The sequence below is a fragment of the Benincasa hispida genome, unplaced genomic scaffold (genome assembly GCF_009727055.1).
Source record: "Benincasa hispida cultivar B227 unplaced genomic scaffold, ASM972705v1 Contig159, whole genome shotgun sequence".
Taxonomy (NCBI): domain Eukaryota; kingdom Viridiplantae; phylum Streptophyta; class Magnoliopsida; order Cucurbitales; family Cucurbitaceae; genus Benincasa; species Benincasa hispida.
This window is the reverse complement of record NW_024064153.1, coordinates 1,107,014-1,132,610: the sequence shown is the minus strand read 5'-3', so window position 1 is coordinate 1,132,610 and position 25,597 is coordinate 1,107,014. Positions and strand designations below refer to the sequence as shown.

Here is a 25,597-nt window from a genome sequence, read left to right as displayed (position 1 = left end):
AGTTTAGCTGGCCCGAGGAGGGGATGGAGGCCCTTGGTCGGCCAGTGAGTCGGGAGGAGATTCAGAAGGCTTTATTCTCGATGAAGTCTGGGAAGGCTCCTGAGCCTGATGGGTTTTCGGTGGATTTTTATAGAGCTGCTTGGAGTGTGGTTGGAGATGATTTTTGTGACACTGTGTTGAATTTTTTTTAGATATGTTACCTACCTTGTGGAGTTAATTCTACTGCTATTACTCTCATCCCTAAGAGGCGGAGAGTTGAACGTATAGAGGAGTTTCATCCTATTTTATGTTGCAATGTTATGTATAAGTGTATCTCGAGGATCTTAGTTGAGAGATTGCGGTTGTGGTTGCCTGATTTCATCAGTGGTAATCAGTCTGCATTTGTTCTGGGTAGGTCGATTTTCGATAACATTTTATTGTGTCAGGAGCTCGTGGGGAACTACAAGGAGGGCAGAGGGAAGCTGCATTGTGTGCTAAAGGTAGACCTTCAGAAGGCTTACGATTCAGTGAATTGGGATTTTTTGTTTGGTGTGTTGTTGGCTATAGGTTCGCCCTTTCAGTTTGTTAGTTGGATGAGGGCTTGTGTTACTTCACCTAAGTTCTCTGTGATTATTAATGGTTCCCTTGAATGATTTTTTTCTAGTAGAAAGTGGTTGAAGCAGGAGGACCCACTGTCTCCTTTTTTGTTTATGATGGTGATGGAGGTCTTGTCTAGGTTGTTGAATAAACCTCCTGTGTGGTTTAGGTTCCATGATCGGTGTGAGCGTTTGGGCCTAACTCATTTGGTTTTTGCAGACGATTTGATGATTTTCTGTGCAGCTGAGAGAGATTCTTTGGAGTTTGTGAGGCAGGTATTAACAGAGTTTGCAGAGCTGTCTGGATTAGTTGCAAATGTTGGGAAGGGTTCTATGTTTGTTGCGGGTGTGGAGTCGAGGGAGGTGGAGGAACTAGCTGCATATATGAGTGTCTCTCTTGGTTCGTTGCCTGTTAGGTATCTGAGTTTACCTTTATTGGTGGGTCAGTTGAGGGTTGTGGATTGTGCGCCTTTGATACAGAGGATTACAGCTCGTATTAGAAGCTGGGCAGCGAGGTCCCTCTCCTTTGCTGGGAGGTTGCAGCTTGTTAGGTCTGTTTTACAGTCCTTTCAGGTTTTTTGGTGTAGCATCTTCGTGTTGCTGCCTGCGTGTGTAACTCATGAGGTTGATCGTCTGTTACGTAGTTATTTATGGAAGGGTAGTATGGTGAGTCGGGGTGGTGCATGGGTGGCGTGGGATGAGGTGTGCTTGCCGTTGGGAGAGGGGGACTTGGGTGTGAAGCATGTGGCCTCTTGGAACCAGGCTGCTATTATGAAGCTGCTCTGGCTTATCTTAATTAAGTCAGGGTCACTTTGGGTGGCGTGGGTGGAGGCGTATGTTTTGTGTGGGCGGTCGTTATGGGTTGTTCGGAGTAGGTTGGGAGATCTGTGCTAGAGGGATATCTTACGAATTAGAGATAGATTTAAACATCTAGTTTGCATTGATGATTCGCCGATGAATGTGTCTTATTTTGTTTGGCTGGGATCCCTTGCTGCCGGGGGCGCGGATTTTGGAATCAATATGGGTCTACCGGTTGGTTTAATTTTTGTTTGTTTTTTTTTTCGTGGTTAGGTCAAGGTTGGAAGTGCGATTGTCGAAGTTCATGGATTGTAGGGAGGTTGGAGGTGGCCTACAGTGTCTTGGGAGCTGCTTGAGATCTAGGTTTTATCTAGGCAGTGGGGCCTAGGGTGAGGGGAGAGGATTATTGGGTTGAGTACCGGATGCTAGTGGTCATTTTCTATCGCCAGTGCTTGGGAGAGTATACGTCCTCGTCGCCATAGGGTGTCATGGGCTGGTATTTTGTTGGTGTGGGGTGGTATTCTACGTCACTCCTTTTGTGCGTGGTTAGCAATGAGGACAGGTGGGGTACACGAGATTGGTTGAGGAGTTGGGGTGTGTTGTCAGGAGGGGGGGGGGGGGTGTCTTCTGTGTGGGGGAGTTGGAGTCGCGGGATCATTTATTTTTTTTAGTGTGGCCTTTGGGAGAGATTGTGGTCTATTGTGTTGCATCAGTTGGTTTAGCGCATCAAGTGCTATTTGGGATGTAGAGTTGAGTTGGTTGTGCCGAGTGGGGTCGGGTAAGGAGGTGCGTAGTAAGTTGTTCCGTGTTTTCTGGTGTGCTTCCATATACATCTGGCAAGAGCATAATCGACGGCTGCATGAAGGTCGACCGAGGTCAATGTCTGCTCTGGTTCACTTTATGGTCTCTACAGTTCGTGTTCGTGCTACTTCCTGGCGAGTTGACCTTCTTGGTCTTATCTAGTGTGTGTACGAATGTTTTTTCTTTTTGAACTTCACGTTGTTCTTTGTTTTGTTGTAGCCCCTAGTTTGTGGGGTTTTGGGTTCTTTTCTCTTTCACTTTGGGTTCTTATCCTGTTGGCTTTGTTTTGGTTTTGTTGCCCTGTCTTTGTTTGTGCTTTGTTGCCTTGATCCCAGGCTGTGGGATCCCCTTTGTTGTTGTATAATATATCACTTATTCTAAAAAAAAAAACGTTTTTAAAGTAAAAATATAATTTAAAATCACTCCAAATTTTAAAATCGTTATCTTTTTTGCAGTTAACAAACAATGAAATTCATTTGAAATCCTCAAAACCCCGAGATCCAAAACAAGCCATTTAATGAAGACCAATTAAAATTTTTCATGTGTTCTTAATTTAAGAATATTTTGGTCTCTATTTTTTAAAAACTTCAATGAATATATAAGTTTTATTCTTTGCTTATATATTTGGGTAAATAATTGTATAAAACATTATAATAATTTTATAATTAATGTTACTTAATCTCGATATTATAGACAATGCATTTAAAAATACAATTGTGACTAATAAATTCCCCAACTTTCTCTTTAAAAAGTCTAATAAATCTACCGTACAAACTTTCAATTTTGTATATTAAATCTCATAAATATAAAAATGTTTAAAACTATTCTAATGGACGATAAAAAAATTCTATCTAAATGAAGCTTAAATTTTTAATTTTGTAGTTAATAAATAAATAAATTTTAAAATGATGTCCAACAAAGACAATTAAATGGAATGTCTAATATAACATTTAGCTTTCAAGGATGAAAAATTGATATTAAACCCAAAGATCAAGAATTCAAGGATCTACTATACTTTTTAAGTTTAGAGACTGTTCCATACTTCTAACCTTATATAAATTTATAACATGTATGTCTAATATAACATGCATCTCCATCACTAACCAACTAAATCGAAGTGGATTTAGGATCCATTTGGATTGACTTGAGAAGAAAGTGTTTTTCAAAAAACTCATTTTTATTTAAACACTCTTGATAAAAATTGTCAAAAAATATACTTCACAAATTATTTTGAGTGATTGTCAAATACTTTAATTTTTTCTAAAATGACTTATTTTTTTACATTAAACACTTGAAAATATATTCTGTTTTTAGAAGTTCCAATCTGTTAGGAAAATGGTTCTGGCAATCTGTACGCAAGATAGACAAAGTGGCATAATCATTATGTCCTGATTAGTTTCATACAAGTTAGCAGTATTGACATTTGAGAGATGCAACAGGAATAGGATGAAGAATTCCAAATTTGAGACTTATTTATAGGTTACAACACACTGCAAAAACTTCATCAGGCAATTAGAGCACGATGTTACAAAATCAAAATCGTAAAATAACATTGAATAAAAAGAATCAATAATCACCAGTGTTCTAAGTGCGATTTTAAGAGGAAAATATTTACATAATTTTACCTAGGGATGCCCGAAACCTAGCATGGGATGAAAATTTGTGCTCCAAAAGAATTATTGTTATTATTATTTTCACTATATACTATTTTGAAGTTGGGAATGGGATGGGTGTTTTTCTTTTTTTTTTCTTTCTTTTTCCTTTGGCATTGGCTGTGTTGGGAAAAGAGATTGGATTGTGAAGGGTTCAATAGCAAAGGGTCTCTCCATAATTTACCCATTGCACAAAGTTCTCCGAGTAATCCTCCAGTGTTCTCAATTGGGGAACTTCCATTGTGTTCTGCTCCTTTGCCTACACGTAGAAAGCAACCCAAAAAAAATAATAATAAAAAATAAAAAATAAATAAAATAAAAAATAAAAACCTTCATTTTATAAAGTGAAACAAACATAGGTGGCCACATGATACCCAAACACAACGCAATGTTAAATACATAGCACCAAAGTTGGATTAAAAAAATGTCTTTTTTTTAAAAAAAAAAGGAAACAATTTTTCATTAATGAAATGAAAAGAGATTAATGCTAAAAGTACAAAGATAAAAACATCCAAAATGATAAAAAAAAAATGAATACAATGTGAGAGAGAGATGGACAAAGCAGGAGAAATAAAATTCAGAAGCCAAGCTGAACCAAAGCAAGCAATCCAATGAAGAAGTTTATCCCATCGAGTTGGATTAATCAATTCATAATATGTTTTGACACTATGGACTGTGCATGTCAACTCTGACCATCTCTTTCGTTTTTTTTTCTTTTTCTTTTTTTAAATAAATTGATACATTTGGAATCTATATATAAAGTTCAACTTGGAATCATCGGTACAGTGCACAATGCTCTACTCAGCAAGCTTAGAAAGACAAGTTACTATTTCAAAGTGGCATAATCATTACACCAATTTATATCCCTGAACTTTAGAGATAGTATCGATTTAAACCTAAATTAATAATTGTATCAATTTAAACCTTGAACTTTCATAAATGTACCAATTTAAATCCCAAACTAATAATTGTATCAATTTAAACTCTAAACTTTCATAACTGTATCAATTTAGACCTTGAAGTTTCAAAGTGTGTCAACTCTCCATCATGTTTTATTTGGATACACTTACAAAGGGTTTAAAGTTTAAATTGATATACTTATTAAGGTTCAGAGTTTAAAGTGATATACTCATGAAAATTCAGGGTTTAAATTGATACAATTATTAATTTGGGGTTTAAATTAGTAAACCCCCAAAGTTAAAGGTTTAAATTGACACAACACTACTAGTTTAAGATTCAAGTTGATATAACACCAAAATTCAAGGATATAAATTGATATTTGCCCCAAAATAATTATACGAATGTAAATGGGCAGTTCCAAACATGTAAAAGGAGACCAAGGACAGAAACATAACTGACCTTCATGCTCGAACCATATTCACTCATGGAAGGAGTTGATTCTCCAGTGACAACATTTTCAGATGAATCTCTAGCAATTGGAGAGTTGAAGCCCAAAGACCTAAAATCATGATAGGCGAAGAGCAGTTGAGTTCACTCATCATAATTCAGAAATGCAAGGACCTAGTGCTAGGCCAAGAGCATAATTAAAAGAAAAAATTATCCTCAAAATCCCCAAAGAATACGAGTAAAAGAAAAGTATAGCCATCCAGTTATTTGAAGTCTTCATAAATCGTAAATCAAGATCTTTTGACACGTAAATTATTCTTGTAAGCGTAGAATGTTCTTGGATATTATAGTAATAAACTATTCAACAGTGTTGTAATTACCTCTCAAACGGCTCCTCCTCACATGAATTCCCAGAGGATGAAAGCCAGTCCAGGTCAACAAAGTTTGAGCAACTCATAGCGTCCCCTTCGGAAAAGAAAATATGGTCACCTTCAAGGCATCTTTCCCTTTGAATGGACCCAAAAAGCCGCCTCTGAGGCATTGAGGGAGTATACCTACCTCGAGACATTCGACAAACACCATTCAGTTATCATTAGAAACAACACTGCCTAAAAGATAACCAGTTAGTAGGATTAACCAGTTGGATATGAAGAACAATCGAATTGGGGTGGAACAGCTTTGGAGGAAATAAAAAGGTGCCTATGTTTTATAACATTTCCCGTAACAAATTCTACAAAATACGACACTTGTCTTCATTTCCAAGAATTCTTACCATATTCCTGCAGAAAAATCTATCTAAACAAACACAACTAGGCTTCCGTTTGATTATCCAAACCTACCATTTGTTAGCCCCATTGGTACGGAAAGCAAAATCACAAATGGCAGAACTACATAACAGACGACACATAATTTCTACAACTTCCAACCTAACAGGCTTCGTCTACAGAATCCAAAAACAAACTTAAAAAAAAAAAAGAAAAAAAAAAAATATGCCTCCTATAAAATGCCGGATACAACCACCACAAAGAGTTGATATTATAAATATAATCATGAAAAACAAATGCAGATGGGTACTCAGCACATGTGGTTTTCTTAACTCTCTGGCTCTTGTTTAATGAAGACACGTCTAACTTGCTGGTAAGAACTGTTGCATGAACTACGAGAGAAAGGAGCTACAAATTTCACAATGATAGAGATGGTGGTATCAAACCTTGACAATGCTATATCACTTCCAGAAGTGGATATTTCTGGAGAAGATTCTGAAAGAACCTCGCTACCTCGTGATTGTTTGGACAATACAGAGTTTGAATGTTTTTCAAGCTTTCTATCTGTAGATAACACTGGTGAGCAATTTTCGTGAAGAATATTTCCATCTGACAAGGATCTTTTGAATGCTGACCTAAACATCAGAAGTTGATAACTCAGTCAAACAAGAACAAGCCTAACATATGAGGAACCAATGAAAACATCATCAAAAGAATGCATATTGTCTCTATAGTGAGCTAGTGCAGTTTTACTTATGATTTATACATTTATACAGTTTTTTTTTTATATATATATATGTATCGGAGAGTTCACACATTATATTACACTGTAAACTGCCACTGTGGCAGTTGCATGAATTGCATCACCTTCCTGACAGCTTAAAAGAACGTGGTGGGGTGGGGGTGATCAAGATATTCTCCTGCGCTTTGACTGAGCTTATTAGAGGACTCCAATAAAAGGAGCAATTGTGCCAAAAATATGTAGACAAAGAAATGCACGTGGACAACAGAAGTAAAACAAAATCAAGATATTATTCTAATAATCCGCCTCTCAAGTCAACTCAGCTAACTAAATAGTAGTTATTCATTCAAACTCTGTTCGAGATATTTGTCTTAATTGGAATGCTTTCATTTAATCTATGTAATTATGTTTGTAAGACACAGTTTTCTATTGTAATTGTCATATTTTGTTTTGGGATGTGATGAGGGTACTATGGGTGTGTCAACCTTGTTGAGATAGTCAGGTGCACTTGTTGATCCCTAATTCTTGTTATTTCATAATTTCTTGTAAGTCAAGCATTAGTCTCTTTTCATTCTTTTCATTTCATCAATGAAAATTGTTGTCTGTTTCATAAAAGAAAAAATTGGACTAATCCAATGATCCGGGACTCTACTAAAAGCATTAATTTTCCCCATATGATAAATTCTTTGGTTACCTCATTTTCTTTGATACCTGAAACTTCCAAAGGGCTGAATAACTAAGTCGAGTACTGGGGCTTGGTGTTAGGCCCCCAATAATTAATAGATTTGTTAGGAGGGGTAAAACTGGTAATTCTCCCCCTTAGTCATTGAGTCAGTCTGTTATGCATATATATGCTTTCCGTGTACTTTGAGGTTATCTTAAAGTTTTCTGTGTATTAGCTGGTGACTAGTATATGTCGAAAATAGGATTTTTACCCTAGGGGTATTTTTGTAATTGTCTCTCACCCTAGGGCTCTCTACTGTCTATTTATTCACCCTGTTATCTTGTATTCAGGGTATCAATTAAAAAATAAAAGAAAAGATCTGTATCGTGGTTTTTCTCCCTGTTCTAGGGTTTCCACGTAAATTGTGTGTTGGTTTCTCCCCTTTCTTATTTTCATCATGGTATCAGAGCAAGGGGACAAAACCCTAGCCATTATGAAAGAGAACCATCCACAGTCGCCTTCAGATGGTGGATCTTCGAGTTTTGATATGAAAATTGCTATTCGGGCCGCTGTGAAGGAGTGTTTTCAAGCTGCTTTACCGGAATTAATCTTTGCCGTCCAGTTGCAGTCAACAGAGAGCCGCCGTCAATGAGAGCCACCTCACCTAACGGAATCTAGCCGGATGCTCACGCCGCACACGGACAGATCTGAAGAATACGCAAACAGATCCAATCTGCCTTGTCTCACGCCGCCGTCGACGGATCCGACTCAGATCGGGTATGGCCGCAACAACCCCTCAGATCCACCACGAACCGGATCAGATCTGGCTCCGATCGAGGACGTCCGCATCCGCAGCAACCCCTCGGCAGATCAGATCCCTTCGTCGCGTCCGATCGATGCCTTCGACCTGCTAAACATTCGACGAACAGGCTGGGCCGTGCATCCTATATCCGGTGTGCTCTATGGGTTTCGACTTCGACCTGCAAACAATTCAATGACCGCACGGGCATACCCTAGGTTTTTCGCTTCAGATCCGCGACCCACCCATCGACAAAGGAAACTGGACCTTACCGATTCTGCCTCTACAAGTTTTGACTAGCGGCAGACCGAGCAGCCACGCTCGAGCTAGCACAATCGGCGGGATCCTATACCTGCCGGCGATCTCTCGAGCTCGACGATCCATTCTTCCCGTCGCGCGCCATGTGTTCAGTCAACCAGATGCACGCCTATTGTGTTCCCGCGTTAAAGTTCGGTCCATTTACTGCAGGAGGATGTGAGAACAATATGTTGCCCTCTTGCAATCTACCGCAGGATTTCAAAAATCTGGATACAAATTTGCACACGAATCCAACAACCTGTTTTTTTCTGAGATCCATGTCAACCTTCTTTTCTCTATTTTGCCCCAATACAACTTACTTAAACTGTTCAATGAAATAATTCTGGCAGGACTTTCTGCTCGAAGAAACAACTTTAAATGGGGATAATTTATCTCTTCATGTCCCAGTCGATTAGACATGGACCCTTATGAAGAAAGGCACAAATTCGTATCTTAATTAGGAGAAATTCCGAAACCTATCCCAGGTGATCCTCAAGAAGAATCTGTGAAAGGAAGATTCTCTATTACGGTCGGTTTCTATTGAACAGCTATGGAGCCCCAGATTGGCCGACCTTATTGTTTATACATGCATACTGCTAGAGATACTCTGGGATGCAGCTAGCGTGTACTGTGTTACTCTGAAACGAGCTAGAACGTATCCCAGTGTTCGTTACACAAACAGGTCATGATATGCAAGGCAAGGACCATTGAATTTACTTCCTACTTCAATATAACTATAGTGCCTTGCAATAGATGGAATCTTTGCCCGGGAGATTGTCTGGAACTGCACACAGGATAGGGCGCAGTATTTGACTTGAAGAGGCAGATCGGGTTTATGTGTTTTTGGCTGGATTGAACCCAAAATTTGACAGTGTTCGAAGTCGCATATTGGGTCAACGACCTACCCCGTCTCTCAGAGAGGTGTGTTCAGAGATTCGACTAGAAGAAGATCGATCATAGGCTATGAACAATCCTGTGACAGCCTCCATTGATGCATCAGCCTTTGTTTCAAAGGCGTCCAGTTCCGACAATGATAAAAAGCCCACACCTATCTGTGAGCATTGTAAGAAGCCGTGGCATACGAAGGACCAATGTTGGAAGCTGCACGGCAGGCCCCCAAACAGTAAGAGACGACAGTCACATGACAGATCAAACTCCGGGTGTGCTCTTGTAAGTGATTCAGTTACTGAGAATACACAGCATCAGTCCTCAGCCGATAGTAAGACCAATTTGAATGCTGTCGGGGTGAGTGCCATTGCTCAATCAAGTACATTCCCATCTTTTGGCCTTATTAGCATTAATGGCAAGAAACCCTGGATCGTAGATTCAGGGGCCACAGATCATCTCACTAATTCTTCAGAGTTGTTTGTTTCTTACTATCCAAGTGCGAGAAATGAATGTATCAGAATTGCAGACGGGTCTTTTGCCTCGGTTGCAGGGAAAGGGAATACCTCCCCGTTTGATGGTTTAGTATTACGTGATACACTTCATGTACCTAAAATCTCATATAATCATTTATCGGTCTCTAAACTGTAAGGCTATTTTCTCACCAAATTCTATTGTATTTCAGGATCAGAAGTCGGGGATGACGATTGGCACAGCCTGACACGATAGAGGGCTCTACTTCCTTTCTGACGATGTATTAATCTTCTAGGGAGACGCTATATTAATCTTCTAAGGAGGATCATAGAACTAGTTTTACGTCTTTAAAGTTTTCTACTTCCGAAAATGACTTTATGTTATGGCATTATTGTTTAGGACATCCGAACTTTCAGTATATGAAATATTTATTTCTGCATTTATTCCGCAATATTAATATAGTGTCTCTAAATTGTGATATATGCATTTGTGCCTAACAAAGTCGTATTTCGTTTCGTTCTCAACCTTATAAGCCGTCCAGTCCCTTCTCCCTCATTCAAGTGATGTCTGGGGACCATCACTGACTACTACCTCTACTGGTAAATGTTGGTTCATCACCTTCATAGACGACCACACACGCCTCACTTGGGTGTTCTTACTTGCTGACAAATCTGAGGTGTTTTCTACCTTTAAACAATTTTATACCATGGTTGAAACCCAGTTCCATGTCAAGATTGGGATTTTGAGAAGTGATAATGGACGAGAGTTCTTTAACACCTCTTTCCATGACTTTCTTGTGTCTAAGGGAAATTGTCACCAGGAGCGTCGTGTGCACTCTTGTCACTTCTCCCCAGCTTTAGAAAAGTGGGTAGTAGCTGAGCGTAAAGAATACACACATCTGATGAGGTTGCCCTGGTCTTTAGAATGTTGTTCCTGCCACTTCTCCGCTAACTATTATGTGGGGATGCCATTCTTACAACGGCTCACCTCATCAACTGTATGCCTTCTCGTGTTCTTGACTTTCATAATCTCTTGGACCTTTTCAAAGAATCCTTTCCGACTACTCGCCTGCTTTCTGATGTACCCCTCCGTGTCTTCGGCTGTGTTGCGTTTGTCCACTCCCATGGCCCAAATTGCACAAAATTCCACCCTCGTACTCAAAAATGTGTTTTTGTTGGGTACCCTCTTCACCAACGTGGGTATAAATGCTATCATCCGTCCTCTCGAAAATATTGTCTCCATGGACATTACTTTCATTGAAGACCAACCTTTCTTCCCCGTTAGTCATCTTCAGGGGGAGAGCTTAAGTGAAGAGCCTAACTGGTCCACCTATGATATTCCCTTAGGGGATTCCACCCTGATTCCTTCTCCTAGTTCTGCAAAAGTCTGTCCTGTCCTCCTTACCAACCAGATTTCTTGGATAACCTACTATAGGAAGAATCGAAGAAAGGAAGAGTTGCCACCTGTTGATCAGCCGGCTTCGGTCCATGAATCAGACCTTGCATCTGGTTCAAGTACGTGTATTCCTGAAACTAATGATGTTGATATATGTATGGAGACTGACAAGTGCAGGAAGATAAGGATGAAGGAGGTGGAGGTGGCAATACAGAATATGTGACAGATGAGGAAACAGCTGAGAGTGATAACAGTAGAAGGAAAAGTCCTGTTGGTGACAAGGAAGTGGAAGATACTACTGAAATCCTTGATTTACAGGTGATCAGTCATGCTGAGAAATCAAGAGAGGTGGAAAATCATGATGCCTCTCTCGATCTTCCAATAGCACTAAGGAAAGATACTCGTTCATGCGCAAAGTATTCTATGCACAGCTACATGACATATAATAATGTCTCCCGAATTTAAAGCTTTCACTACCAACTTGGACACTATCATGGTCCCAAGCAGTATTCGTGAAACAATGGAGAACTTTGAATGGAAAATGGCTGTTATGGAAGAAATGAGGGCGCTAGAGAAAAATGGTACATGGGAACAGGTGCCTTTACCTGAAGGGCACAAGACAGTTGGGTGCAAATCGGTATTCACCGTAAAATACAAATCAGATGGGACGATTGATCGATATAAGGCCAGACTGGTTGCCCAGACTTACGGAGTTGATTACTCTGAAACATTCTCTCCCGTAGCCAAACTCAGCACTATTCGGGTTTTGTTGTCAATTGCTGTAAACAAAGATTGGCACTGCATCAGTTGGACGTTAAAAATGCGTTCCTTAATGGAGATCTTGAAGAGGAAGTCTAGAGCCCTCCTCCTGGATTCGAGAGTCAGTTTAATCACAGAGTTTGCAGACTGAAAAAATCCTTATATGGATTGAAACAGTCCCCAATGGCTTGGTTTGATAGATTCACCACATTTGTTAAAGCACAGGGATACAACCAAGGGCATTCAGATCATACACTATTTACGAAACGGTCCGACTTCGGGAAGATTGTCGTCCTCATAGTGTATGTTGATGATATTGTTCTGTCCGGCGATGATGAGAATGAAATTATGAGGCTTAAAACGAGAATGGCCAGAGAATTTGAGATTAAAGACCTTGGTAAGCTGAGATACGTCCTGGGAATGGAGGTGGCCTGATCCAGAGAAGGTATTTCAGTATCGCAAAGGAAATATACACTTGACTTGCTCAAAGAAACAGGCATGACTGGGTGTAAACCTGCTGACACACCGGTGGAGTATAATGCAAAACTTGGTGTTACAAACAACGGAGTTCCTGTTAGCAAGGAAAGGTACCAGAGGTTGATTGGGAAGTTGATCTATCTGTCCCATACAAGACCCGATATTTCATATACAGTAAGCGTGGTAAGCCAGTTTATGCAAGCTCCTTATGAGGAACATATAATGCAGTTGAGCGTTTCTTCGGTACTTGAAGGGGACCCCTGGTAAGGGACTAATGTTCAGGAAGTCTGAAAAAAGGACTATTGAAGCATACACAGATTCTGATTGGGCAGGCTCTGTCGTTGATAGAAAGTCGACCTCTCGATATTGCACCTTTGTCTGGGGTAACCTTGTCACCTGGCGAAGTAAGAAATAGAGAGTGGTGGCTAAGAGTAGTGCTGAAGCTGAGTACAAGACAATGAGTTTAGGGATATGTGAAGAAATCTGGTTAGATAAGGTGCTGACTGATCTTTACCAAGACAGGGATCTTCCAATGAATTTGTTTTGTGATAATAAAGCTGCAATAAGCACCGCAAACAACCCAGTCCAACATAACAGAACCAAACATGTAGAGATTGACAGACACTTCATTAAAGAAAGACTGGATAATGGGAGCATTTGTATCCCCTATATCCCCCAAATCAACAAGTGGCAGATGTTCTCACCAAAGGGCTACTGAGACCTAATTTTGATTGTTGTCTTAGCAAGTTGGGTCTTATTGATATTTATGCACCAACTTGAGGGGGAGTGTTGAAAATAGGGTTTTTACCCTAGAGGTATTTTTGTAATTGTCTCTCACCCTAGGGCTCTCTACTGTCTATTTATTCACCCTATTCTCTTGTATTCAGGGTATCAATTAAAAAATAAAAGAAAAGATCTGTATTGTGGTTTATCTCCCTATTCTAGGATTTCCACGTAAACTGTGTGTTGGTTTCTCTCCTTTCTTATTTTCATCAGTATATAACAGCAAGGAGAGCGTCAACCTCTCGAACTGGTGGTGAACAATCTATTAAGGATTCTCCAGGACTACAAAACCTATTCAAACTTCCCGCTTCCTGATATTATGAGGTGACCGGTAGCAAAAGAGTTGGGGAAATATAACCTTTGAGTGTTAATAGTAGATTGACATGATTAAATTTACCATAACCTACCTACGGCTGCTTTTGGGTCTATTGCTAATTGCTGAAAAATTCTGTGTCTTCCTCTTAGAGGGAAAGGGTTTTTTTTTTTTTTTTTTTTTTTTTTTTTTTTTTTTTTTTTTTTTTTTTTTTTTTTAATTTATGTAATAGAAGGAAAGGGTTTCTCACCTATAAGAAACACCTAGTACAAATAAGGAAAATAAAAAATACAACAATAAATAAACAATGAATACAATGAAGATATTGACAAATATGGAAATAATCAAACATTCCCACACAAGCTGGTTTGAAGATATCATTTGTGGTCAGCTTGTTAATCAAGTAGTTGAATAGCCACTATGGGAGACCTTTAGTTAATGCATCAGCAATTTGTTCATCAATTAGGAGGTAAGGGAATACATATTACTCCTGCATCAATCTTATCTTTTGTTAAGTATTTATCAACTTCAATGTGTTTTGTCCTATCATGAAGGAATGGACTATTGATAATGAAAATTGTTGCCTTGTTATCACATTAAATGTTCATGGGAATCATCTAAGAGAATTTCAATTCTTCGTATAGTCTTTCTTATCCATATGCCCTCACAAATACCATGAGCTAATACCCAAAATTCGACTTCAACACTACTTCTCATGACCACACTTTGTTTTTTACTTCACCAAGTAACTAGATTCCCTCCAACAAATGAGCAATAATTAGACGTAGATCTTTTATTAGTGGTGCTACCAGGCCACAAAACATTGATGTAAACTTCGACATGTTTTTTAAACAATATGCCTTTTCCAAAAGCACCTTCCAAATATATCAGGATCATATAAATTGCTTCAAAGCGATGAGAAGCTTCATTGCAATATTTTTCATCACCAATGCAGAACTTTCAATTGAATCAATAGATTTTTTTCCTTTTTTTGCCAATCATAACATTCCTGCAACTTCTTCCTTGAGACTTCAGAAAAACATCATTAATACTTGTATTGACCCAAAAGTTTAAGCTAGTGGATGAAGTCAAATTTAATCTTAACATTTCTCCTTACTTGTGGGCTTGAAATATAAAAAATACCTAACAAAATATTAATTGGGGAGGAAATAACACAGGAGGAGTTTGAACACAAGAGCTTCATAGACCACCTGCTTTGATACCATCTTAAATCACCAATTAACCCAAAAGCTTAAGCTAGTAAGTAAAGTGAAATTTAATCTAATATCACTAACAGTTGGAAGAATAGTTTTTCCAAGTACCCTGCCTCTTGTTATAAGATATATTTAAATTCATATGTGCAGTCGTCCTTTATTGTAATTTTGTATATCCTAGATTAGGGTTTCTCATTATCCTATATATATGGACCTTTTATCTAATTAAATGATAACAGAGTACATGGTATCAGAGTCATTCTTTGTTTTAGGGGCTAGAATATTCTTTGACGGCTTTGTGGGTTAGGGTTTGAATTTGGGTCATACGGCTGAAAAGCCTGATCTTGCTTGCTCCTCTTTTTAAAGAAATAGCTTGAGTGAAAATCTGACCTGACGCAACGGCAGTTTGATGAGCAATCAACCAAAGAAGCAACCCTTGCCTTAACCCGCATCTTTCATGCCTAATAGAATATGGAGAGTGCGTGATTCGATTTTCTTTTCCTCGACTCGGACTAATGTAAGTAGGTCAAGCAACACCTTATAAAGAGTTCAAAGGTGCAAAGCCAGAAGCATATCTAGTAGCAGACGCAAAGAGAGCATAGCCAGGTCATTGTTCACACATCACATGTGGATTGGTGGATTTCTCATAGTTGGTGCTNCATGTGGATTGGTGGATTTCTCATAGTTGGTGCTGCTGCGCATGCAGCCATTTTTATGGTAAGAGACTATGATCCAACTACTCGCTACAACGATCTATTAGATCGTGTCATTTTGATGTTCCTGCTCGTGCCCGGAGCGGGAATTCCTTCATACGAGGACTTCCGTTTGTTTTCTTATCATCCCACAGTCAGAAAGCATTCGTAAGAAAGCAGCTCGCTAGATATCAAATGGAAAGACTTCTCACTGAACACTCTTTCACAGAAAATGCAGAAGTCATCGCTTCGAATGGCCATTTGACGACACTGCCCACCTCAGGAGGAGTGGTGCCACCGTCCGACTCGGTCTGCCGTCGTAGTTCAAAGGAAACATCCGTGCGCGAGTCACACGCGCCGCCGGTTCGGATCGCTCTTTTGCCACGTGCTGGCGCATGAGAGCACGTGAGGACATCTTCGCTTTCGTCGGTTGGGTTCATCTCGGGTTAGCCTTTTAAGTCCATCTGTGCCTTTAGTTCTACCAACATCTACTCGTGTGTGAGGCTATTTGGAAAATACCCTTTTGTTCCTAGGGTTTGTGACTGTTTTGCTCTCATTTGGGGCTGTTTTGCTCTTTGATTTACCTCGCTTTCGATTCTGATTTGTTTAATTCCCCTGTGGGATCGTGTGTTGGTTCTTAATGGATGAGATGAATCATATGGTTGTATCCAATGTAATTCCCTTAGCATCAAAGATAACAGAACATAAGTTGAATGGAGATAATTACTATCATTGGTGTCGCACTATTCAGTTTTATTTACTTAGTACTGATATGGATAATCATGGCTTGAGAATCCACCACAAGATGATAAGAAAAAGGCCTTGTTTCGTGATAACGCTCGACTTTATCTTTAGATTAAGAATTCCATTGAAAGTGAGGTTGTTGGTTGGTAGATCATTGTGATTCTGTTAAGGAACTCTTAGAGTTCTTAGAATTTTTGTACTCGGGAAAAGAACACGTCCATCGAATGTTTGAAGTTTGTATGCAATTCTTTCGAGCCGAATATAAATCAGAATCTATTACAAGCTACTTTATGAGGCTTAAAAAGACAGTTGTTGAACTTGCCTTATTGTTACCTTTTAACCCAGACGTCAAAGTTCAACAAGCGCAATGAGAAAAAATGCTGCTATGATATTTCTATGGACTTTCACCTGAATTTAGAATGGCTAAAACATAGGTTCTTTCTGATTCCGAGATTTCTTCGTTAGAAGAGGCGTTCAGTTGTGTCTTCAATCCGGTTCGTCTATTTCTCATCATAGTAGTGCCTTTTAAGCAAGAATAATAACCCTCAAGTTACTCCGAGGATGACCAACAATTTTCAGAAGCCTAGTTATGATAATCGAAAATTAGATTCTCAAGAGATTGTTTGTCACTATTGTCATAAGCCAGGCCATCTAAAATGTGATTGTCGTAAATTGTTGTACAAGGCTCAACGATCTCAACATACTCAGATAGATTCCACCAGTGATATGGCAGAAAAGTCTGTTACCATCTCTACCAACGATTTTGTTAAATTTCAAGTATTTCAGGAATCCTTATGGGCATCTTCTTCATCAAACCCTACTGCCACCTATAAAGCACCGACACTCCTAAGATGGCCAAGTGTCAGTGTTGGACACGTCTCCGACATGCCAGATTTTATTATTTTTTAAAATTTTTGACATGGCTGGGACATGATACTGCAAAATTAAAAAGAAAAAACAATGAAAGCTGATAAAAGTTAGCCCAGCCCGAATGCTTAATTTTATATAAGCCTAAGCCCAAAAGTTTTAGGGTTATTGTGTTTTTTATTTTAATTTCTCAAAATATATTATTCCATTCCACTTTTCTTCAAAATATCAAAACTCCCCACGCCCAAGTCCAACCAACGAACTCCACTCGATTTTGACGGCCGGCCACACCTCCACGCTGGCAGCTTCTCCACGCCCAGACACGCCGTCAGCAACTTCTCCATGCCCAGACTCGTCGGCGACTTCTCCACGCCCAAACTTCGTTCGACTTCTCCACACCCATACTCGCTGGCGATTTGGTTTGTTTCTTCCCATTTTTTCTTTTTTTGCGTTTTTCTCCCTTTCATGAACATACTGTTTTTGTTTGAACATTTATGTTTGAACTGAACCGTTATGTTTTTTTTCTTTCCATTAAATCTTATTTTGTTCTTTTTGTTTTATTTAAAAGTAGTATGGCAAAATCATCTTCAAGTCATACTGAACTCAATTAAAAAATGACTACCGATGATGAAACAAAACCGTTATGACAATATGTTACAAAAAATGAAAGATTGAATGAAGGAGGGGGAAATATTTCTTGGCAATATAATTTTTGTCAAGAAAATAGAAAAGGTTCTTATACAAGAGTTGGGACACATCTACTAAAATTGAGTGGATTTGAGATTGGAGTATGTAAAAAAATCACCCCTAAAGATCTTGTTGAAATGCAAAAGTTAGAAGATGAAGCTAAAGCATGTATTGCAAGGAATGCTCCTAAACAAGTTCTTTTACCACCTTCACGACATATGCAAACTGAATCTCAATCTTTTGGAAAGGGAAGTATGGGTTGCTATTCATATTCTTATTCAACAATGGAACAAAAGAAAAGGAAAGGAAATGTTAGTGCATTAGAGAAGTCATTTAACTTGGCAATTCGTGATCGAGTGGATTTAGAGATAGTTAGAATGTTTTATTCTTCAGGTTTGCCTTTTCATTTGGCTAGAAATCCACATTATGTGAACGCATTTGCTTTGGTTGCAAATAATGCTTTGTCGGGTTATTTACCTCCAAGGTATAATAAATTGAGAACAACTCTTCTCCAAAAAGAAAAAGCAAACATAGAGAGATTGTTGCAATATGTGAAAAGTACACGGTCTCAGAAGGGGGTAAGTATTGCCAATGATAGATGAAGCAATTCGCAGAGGAGACCATTGATTAACTTTATGGCAATTACAGGAGGAGGACCAATGTTACTTAAAGCTGTAGATTACTCAGGTGAGACTAAAGACAAATACTTCATAGCCAATTTGATGAAAGAAGTTATAAATGAGGTAGGACATGAGAATGCGATTCAAATAATCACTGACAATGCTACAAATTGTGAGGGTGCAGGACATTATTGAATCACAGTTCCCCAACATAGTTTGGACACCTTGTGTAGTTCATACCCTCAATCTTGCTTTGAAGAACATTTTTGCTGCAAGAAATATTGATAGTAATCAACATGTATTTGCAGAGTGTAGCTGGATTTCTGAATTTTTTATGATGTTATGTTTGTCAAGCACTTTATCATGAACCATTCCATGAGGCTTGCTATGTTCAATGAGTTTGTGTCTTTGAAGTTATTTGCAGTAGCAGAAACACGATTTGCATCTACCATCATTATGCTTAGAAGATTTAAACTCATTAAGGGTGGCTTGCAAACAATGGTTATCAGTGATAAATAGGGATGCTACAGAGGAGATGATATGGTGAAAGCAAGATGTGTAAAGGAGTTGGTACTTAATGATATTTGGTGGGATAAGATTGATTATATTCTTTCTTTTACTTCTCCTATTTATGATATGATCAGAGATTGTGGATGCACTGATGAAGAAGACTCTGGTACAGGGCATGGAACTGGAGGAGGTTGTCGTCGAGTATAGACCTTAATGATGGGAGGAAGAGTAGAGGTAGCCACAGGAAGAGATGAATTAGGAAGAGGATCGGAAGGAGAAATAATTGTGTAGACAAGGAAATCATCCTCTAATTCCTTATGCTCCCCCTGACTCTTATTCGAAGAGAAAGACGGTGATGAAAAAAAATGGGGTATTTTAAAAAAATGTGATATCAGGAGAGGCTAAATATATATTTAGACTAGGACAATAACACCGATACCCCTTTTGGACATGGGAATAACCAAGGAAAATACATTTTAGGGACTTTGGATCCAGCTTGGTATGCTAAGGCCGAACATCCCGAACAAAGCAGGTACAACCAAATATTCTGGGTTGAATGGGAAACAAATGTTGCTTGGGGCATAAAGTACGAAAACGTATCTCACCCTTACGAATGGAAGAGGGCATGCAATTTATTAAGAAACAAGCTGTGGAAACAGCATCAGCCCAAAAGGATTTTGGAACATGCATCTGAAACATCAAAGCTTTGGCTGTCTCAAGGAGATGATGATTCTTTTGTTCTGCAACCCCATTTTGAGATGGAGTATCAACATAAGAAGATTGATGAAGAATGCCATGGGCATCTAAATAAGACTTGAGTGTATGAGAGAAATATTCCTTAGCATCATCACTCCGTAGGATTTTAAGAATACCACTAAACTGAGTTTGAATTTCGGCATGGAAGTTACGAAAATGTGAAAGTAATTCGTTAAATATAACCACGTAACACGAGAATAGTCATCGACAAATGTAACAAAATACCTAAACCCTCCTTTGGACTCAACAGAATAGGGACCCAAAACATCAGAATGGACTAATTCAAAAGGAGCATTAGCTCGTTTATTGGCTCGAGGATACAAACTCAAATGATGAAATTTAGCAAACTGACATGACTCACAATCGAAAGAAGACAAATGTTGAAGTTGTGGACGAAGACTCTTCAACACAGAGATAGACGGATGACCCAAACGACAATGCTCTTCAAAGGGAGACGACACACTTGAGCATGTGATGGCCGTAGGTGTTTGTGGTTCAAAGATGTAAAGACCTCCAACTTCACGCCCTTTACCAATAGTCTATTTCGTCATAAGATCCTGAAATAAGCAATAACCAAGAAATGTGGTAAATTTAAAACTGATGACAAAAAAATTGATTCAGTAAGATGGACGGTTTCTGATCCTAAAACAGAAGTGGAGGTTCTATCAGCTATAGTGACATTAGGTGAAGAGGTAGATGTACAAAGGTTAGAGAATAAACTGAGGTTACCTATTGTAGCGCTAGAGTCAATGATCCATTTTGACGTGGAGGAAAGAAGACATTTAGAAATGTTACCTGTCTCTGTGATGGCCGTAATGGGAGTAGAGGCGACATGTGTAAAGGGTGATGGCATCCTCTGACCCTTATTCAGCAATTTTCTGCATTCACGCTTCGTATGACCAGGTTTATGACAATAATAGCAAACAATACCTCTTGGATTTGATCTTTGGTTATTTGGATGACCTTTGAAGCTATTTGATTCAACCCCCTTATTACCTCTGTAATTATTTGTGCGCCCAATCAAAGCACTGCTAGAATCAGATGATGTAACTGCTTGTTTCTTTTCAGTACGAAGTATTCGAGTGTAAGCTTCTTCCAACGAGGAGATATTTGAGCTTGACAACACTTGATCTTTGGCTATCTCATATTTAGGTGCAAGGCCTACTAAAAAGCTCATGATAAACAACTTTTCACGTTGAGCCATTAGAACTTTTGGATCCGTGCTAATTGGCATCAAGGCATTGAATTCCCAGCATGTATTTTTAACCTCCATAAAGTAGCTTGTAAGAGATTTTTCTCCTTGATCAGGTTGATATAGAGTCTTACAAACATCAAACACTCTATTAATATTCACAAACATCAAACACTCTATTAATATTCTCTTTCCCTGAATAAAGGAAATCCAGATATTCCAATAGTTCCTTGACTGATTCGCAGTGATTTACTAGTTCAACAATTTCACGGTCAATAGAATTCTTGATTTGTAGAAGCATCCTTGAATCGTCCCGCCACCAAAACTTCTTATTAGCATCAATCGGTGGTCTTCTGTGATGTGATCATCCATCTCCATGCTCCTAATAAAGTGGCGGACATTTGATCTCCATGAAAGTAGTTGGATCCATTCAACTTGTGTTCAGTTACTTTTGACACCATAGGAACAATCTCAGACATGATTATTGGTTTCTGATCAGCCATTACCTCAAAAACAATAGACACCGGACAGCAGAGAATCAAACCCTAATTTACCGAAGAGAGGTCTTTACAAGCAGTGAGAATATCTATATATCCCAAACAAAACACACCACCAAGAAGAGTCAATCACATTGAAGCAACCCACAGAAAACAAACAAAAAAGGACGGCGCACGCGCCTACACGCGCTGGTCAGATGGCAACCAAACTTTGAGGTTTTGTAGATCGGTGGCTGGGTTTCTCTTGGACTGGGCGGTGTCGAAAAAAACAGTTTCCTTTTTTTTTTTTTCCAGCAGCGGCGGCTAACGACGGCGAACGAACCGAAGACGGCGACTATGAGCAAAAGTGTAAACTCACCTCTCCACAAAACCCTAAACGTATCACAAATGGATTCTAAATTCTCAAACCCTAAGGTTCACAAAAACCCTAAGTTTATTTAGAGAGCTCTGATACCATGTAAAACTCCTAGGTTTGAGAAAGAATCAGAATACTTTATTCATTCACCAAAGATATGAATATATACAAGTGTACAAGGCATAGAAAAGGAAAATATGACAAAAGGAAAATATCACAAAATATTTACAAGAATGGAAAATCCTAATTATAGAATTATAACAGTTATTATAGTGCACAATGGCTTGAAGAAGACAAGACTCGAGTTACACCACATAAAGACTTAGAAGTATCAAGAGAGAGGATGAAGTGTATCGAGAGATATTTTAGTTCAGAGGATGAAGGAACAAGAGTGAACATTGAATTTGCCAATTTCTCTACCATATCTTCAGAGTTTGCTGAACATGATTCCCTACGTGATAGATATAATATGCCTCCGAAGAGTTGGTGGGCCATCCATGGTGCCTTTACTCCAACTTTACAATCACTAGCTATGAGAAGTTACTTGTTCAACCTTCATCTTCCTCGTGTTATGAGCGAAATTGGAGTACATATTCATTAATGCACTCCATAAGAAGGAACAAGATGACACCACAACGTGCAGAAGACTTGGTATACATCCATAGCAATCTATGTCTTTTATCAAAAAGAACTCCTGAATATTTCAAAGGAGAGACGAAAATGTGGGACATTGTTGGAGATTCATTTGATTCATTTGAAGATGCGGGAATGCTTGAAGTAGCTAATTTATCTTTGGACGAACCAGAATTGGAAGCTATAGTTTTTACACTGATGATGGTGATCAGAATGAAGCTTCGAGTAGTTAAGAGGACATTGGACAAGAATAAAGAAAATATAGCTTGGCTTCTTCGATTTTATTTTGTGGTTTTGTAACTTTTGTAGTGTTGAACTAATTACTAAAACTTGTTATGACTTATGACGTTGGACCGTTAGTCATCTTATCTATGGTTGTATGGTTGTTAATGATGTTTTTAAATGGAATATTTCCCAATATGTTTATTTCACGACATATATTTAATTTTTTTTAATAAAAAAAATAACGTGTCTCCGACGTGTCGTGTCCTACTTTTTTGAAAATTGGAGTGTCATCGTGTCGCCGTGTTGATGTCCGTGCGACAGGTAATTCGAAATGGCTTCTTACATCATCTACCAAGTGGGTCATAGACTCAGGCGCTCATATGCCAGGTAATTCTAACTTATTTTCGGCACCTGTCCCCTACCCCAACCCCATCTGTCACTTTGGCAGATGGATCCACCTCCTCTGTTCTTGGATCCGACATCATTCCTCTCACCCCATCTCTTTCTTTGTCCTCTATATTACATTTTCCTCAGTTGTCTTTTAATTTGATTTCTATTAGCCAGCTTACACGCGACCTTAATTGTTGTCTTATTTTTTTCTTGGTTCTTGCTTGTTTCAATGTCGTACGACGAAGAAGATTATTGGTAGAGGACATAAGTCAGGGGGCCTTCACATTTTTTACCACCAGATACCAAAAATTGTAGCCTACTTTGGTGTTACATCCCCGCTTGTAGTTCACTGTCGTCTGGGTCATCCTTCTTTGTCCGTGTTGAAGAAAATTTATCCTAAATTTCGTTCTTTGTCGTCTTTGAATTGTGATTCGTGTCAGTTTGCTAAATTCCATCGTCTTAGTTCAAGTCCTAGAGTACATAAACGAGCCAACGCTCCATTTGAGTAAGTTCATTCTGATATTTGGGGTTCTTGTCCAGTTGTATCTCAAACAGATTTTCGTTACTTTGTTACTTTTGTTGACGATTATTCTCGTGTGACTTGGTTATATTTAATGAAAAATCATTCTGAGTTATTGTCTCATTTTTGTGCTTTTCATGCTGAAATTCGAAATCAATTTAATGTCTCTATCAAAACTGTGTACAGATAATTCTGGTGAATATTTCTCTCATGTACTTGGATCTTACTTATGTGTTCATAGCATCATTCATTAATCCTCTTGCGCAGACACTCCATCTCAAAATGGTGTTGCTAAAAGAAAGAACAAACACCTCCTTGAAACAGCCTGCGCCTTATCCTTTCAAATGCATGTTCCAAAGAAATTTTGGGTTGATGCTATGTCCACTGCTTGCTTCCTGATCAATAAAATGCCTTCCTCTATCCTCAATGGAGAGATTCCTCATCGTACTCTTTTTCCTACAAAATCTTTGTTTCCTATTGCACCTAAGATGTTTGGCTGTGTTTGTTTTGCTCGGGATATTCGTCCTCATCGTACCAAATTAGATCCAAAATCTTTGAAATGCATTTTCTTAGGCTATTCACGTATTCAAAAGGGTTATCGTTGTTATTGTCCTACTCTTAATAGGTATCTCGTCTCTCCTAATGTTACGTTTTTTGAAGATATATCTTTTAATCCCTCACTGTCCAATCATTGTAAAGGAGAGGAGGATGATCTTTTTATCTATGAGATTACCTCTTCCACATCATCTCCTACTCAACCTTCTTCTGTGTCTCTTCCTTCTCTCCCACTGGTCACTCGAGTTTACTCCAGGCATCCTCTACAGCCACCTCCAGACACGTCCTAGACCGATGGTTTCTTCGACATCTGATTCGGAATCGAGTGATGATCTACCCATTGCCTTTCCTACCCTATCTCTTCGTTTGTTTCGTATAACCGGTTGTCTTCACCCACTTATTCCTTTATTACATCTCTTGATTCCATCTCTATTCCTCACTCTGTTCATGAACCTTTATCTCATTCTGGTTGGCATAGTGCAATGATTGAAGAGATGACTGCATTGGATGAGAATGGTACTTGGGATTTAGTCTCGCGTCCGACAGGAAAGAAGGCTATTGGATGTAAATGGGTGTTTGCTATAAAAGCCAGTTCTGACGGAACAATGACTCGCTTGAAAGCTCGTCTTGTTGCCAAAGGTTATGTCCAAATCTATAAGACTGATTATTCTTATACATTTTCTCCTGTTGCTAAATTAACTTCCATTCGACTATTTCTGTCTATGGCTGCTACTCAAAATTGGCCTTTGCATCAACTCGACATTAAGAACGCTTTTCTGTATGGTGATCTTCAGGAGGAAGTTTACATGGAGCAGCCATCTGGGTTTGTTGCTCAGGGGGATGTACATTTGATGTACATTTGAGTTTCACTATCCCATAACTTCTTGGCAATAGAGTAACACATATAGTTATAGTTGATGTCTTCAACCATGGTATTTATGAGCCAAGTCATAATCATGGAGTTTACAACATCCCACCTTGCAGACGAAGGGCCATCTGGGTTTGGAACAGGTTTATCACCAGTAATGTAACCAATCTTTCCTTGTGCACAAATATATATTTAGACACCTTGGGACCAAAAAAGAACGTTATCTCTATTAAGCCGAATGGTTGTTATTTGGATAGTGGGACTATGGAATGGATGCGATTCTCTAAGATTTTAGCAAGATGACTTAGTTTCTGACCTATTGTTGAAGAAACAGACCAAAGAGAAAAATAACAGAGAAAAACACACCAAAAAATTAGTGAACAAAGAGAATTCAAATGATGGACGGCAGACGACGGTGATTGACAATGTAGACGAGGATGACTGGCAATGACTAACTCGCGAACAACATATGAGATCCAAAGAATTCATGGCAAACGAACGAATGAACCTAGCCACTAAGATGCAACATCTGACAAACAAGTGATCGACTGGCAGCTGAGATGCAACGTTCTGTGGAGATATGCTATTGATCGATGGCAGCAATAGCTAGGGTTTTCTAGAGTCTCATAAAATTAGGGTTTTTATGGCTTCAAAACATTAGGTGCTTTGATACCATGCTAAAAAGAATATTTTCTATGTATTCCTTTTAGAGGGAAAGGGTTTTTTAAATAGAAGAAACACCTCTAT

At 38.8% G+C, this 25,597-nt stretch overlaps 2 protein-coding genes across 2 annotated transcripts in view; one reads left to right on the top strand and one right to left on the bottom strand.

Annotated features, from left to right (window-relative positions):
• Positions 1–692: 692 nt before the first annotated feature.
• Positions 693–1,761, top strand: LOC120068959. The gene is made up of 3 exons (XM_039020600.1): positions 693–1,148; positions 1,233–1,408; positions 1,647–1,761. Exons 1-3 carry the CDS (start codon positions 693–695, stop codon positions 1,759–1,761), a joined length of 747 nt encoding a protein of 248 aa, XP_038876528.1.
• Positions 1,762–3,616: 1,855 nt separating this feature from the next.
• The window catches only part of LOC120068965 (phosphoinositide phosphatase SAC4-like), an 86,985-nt gene continuing 65,004 nt past the window's right edge, over positions 3,617–25,597 (bottom strand). Inside the window, exons 13-16 of the mRNA XM_039020605.1 lie at positions 6,384–6,572; positions 5,554–5,727; positions 5,186–5,285; positions 3,617–4,085 (exon numbers count right to left, since the gene is read on the bottom strand). Coding sequence (XP_038876533.1) covers positions 3,981–4,085; positions 5,186–5,285; positions 5,554–5,727; positions 6,384–6,572 — 568 coding nt within the window. The 3' untranslated portion in view covers positions 3,617–3,980. The remainder of the gene's footprint in view (positions 4,086–5,185; positions 5,286–5,553; positions 5,728–6,383; positions 6,573–25,597) is intronic.

Coding starts and splice junctions, on each gene's coding strand:
- LOC120068959 (XM_039020600.1), top strand. CDS start 693: ATGGTGATGGAGGTCTTGTCTAGGTTGTTGAATAAACCTCCTGTGTGG. Junction 1,149..1,232: donor CTGTTTTACAGTCCTTTCAG/GTTTTTTGGTGT, acceptor TATTTATGGAAG/GGTAGTATGGTGAGTCGGGG. Junction 1,409..1,646: donor TGGGTGGCGTGGGTGGAGGC/GTATGTTTTGTG, acceptor TTTCGTGGTTAG/GTCAAGGTTGGAAGTGCGAT.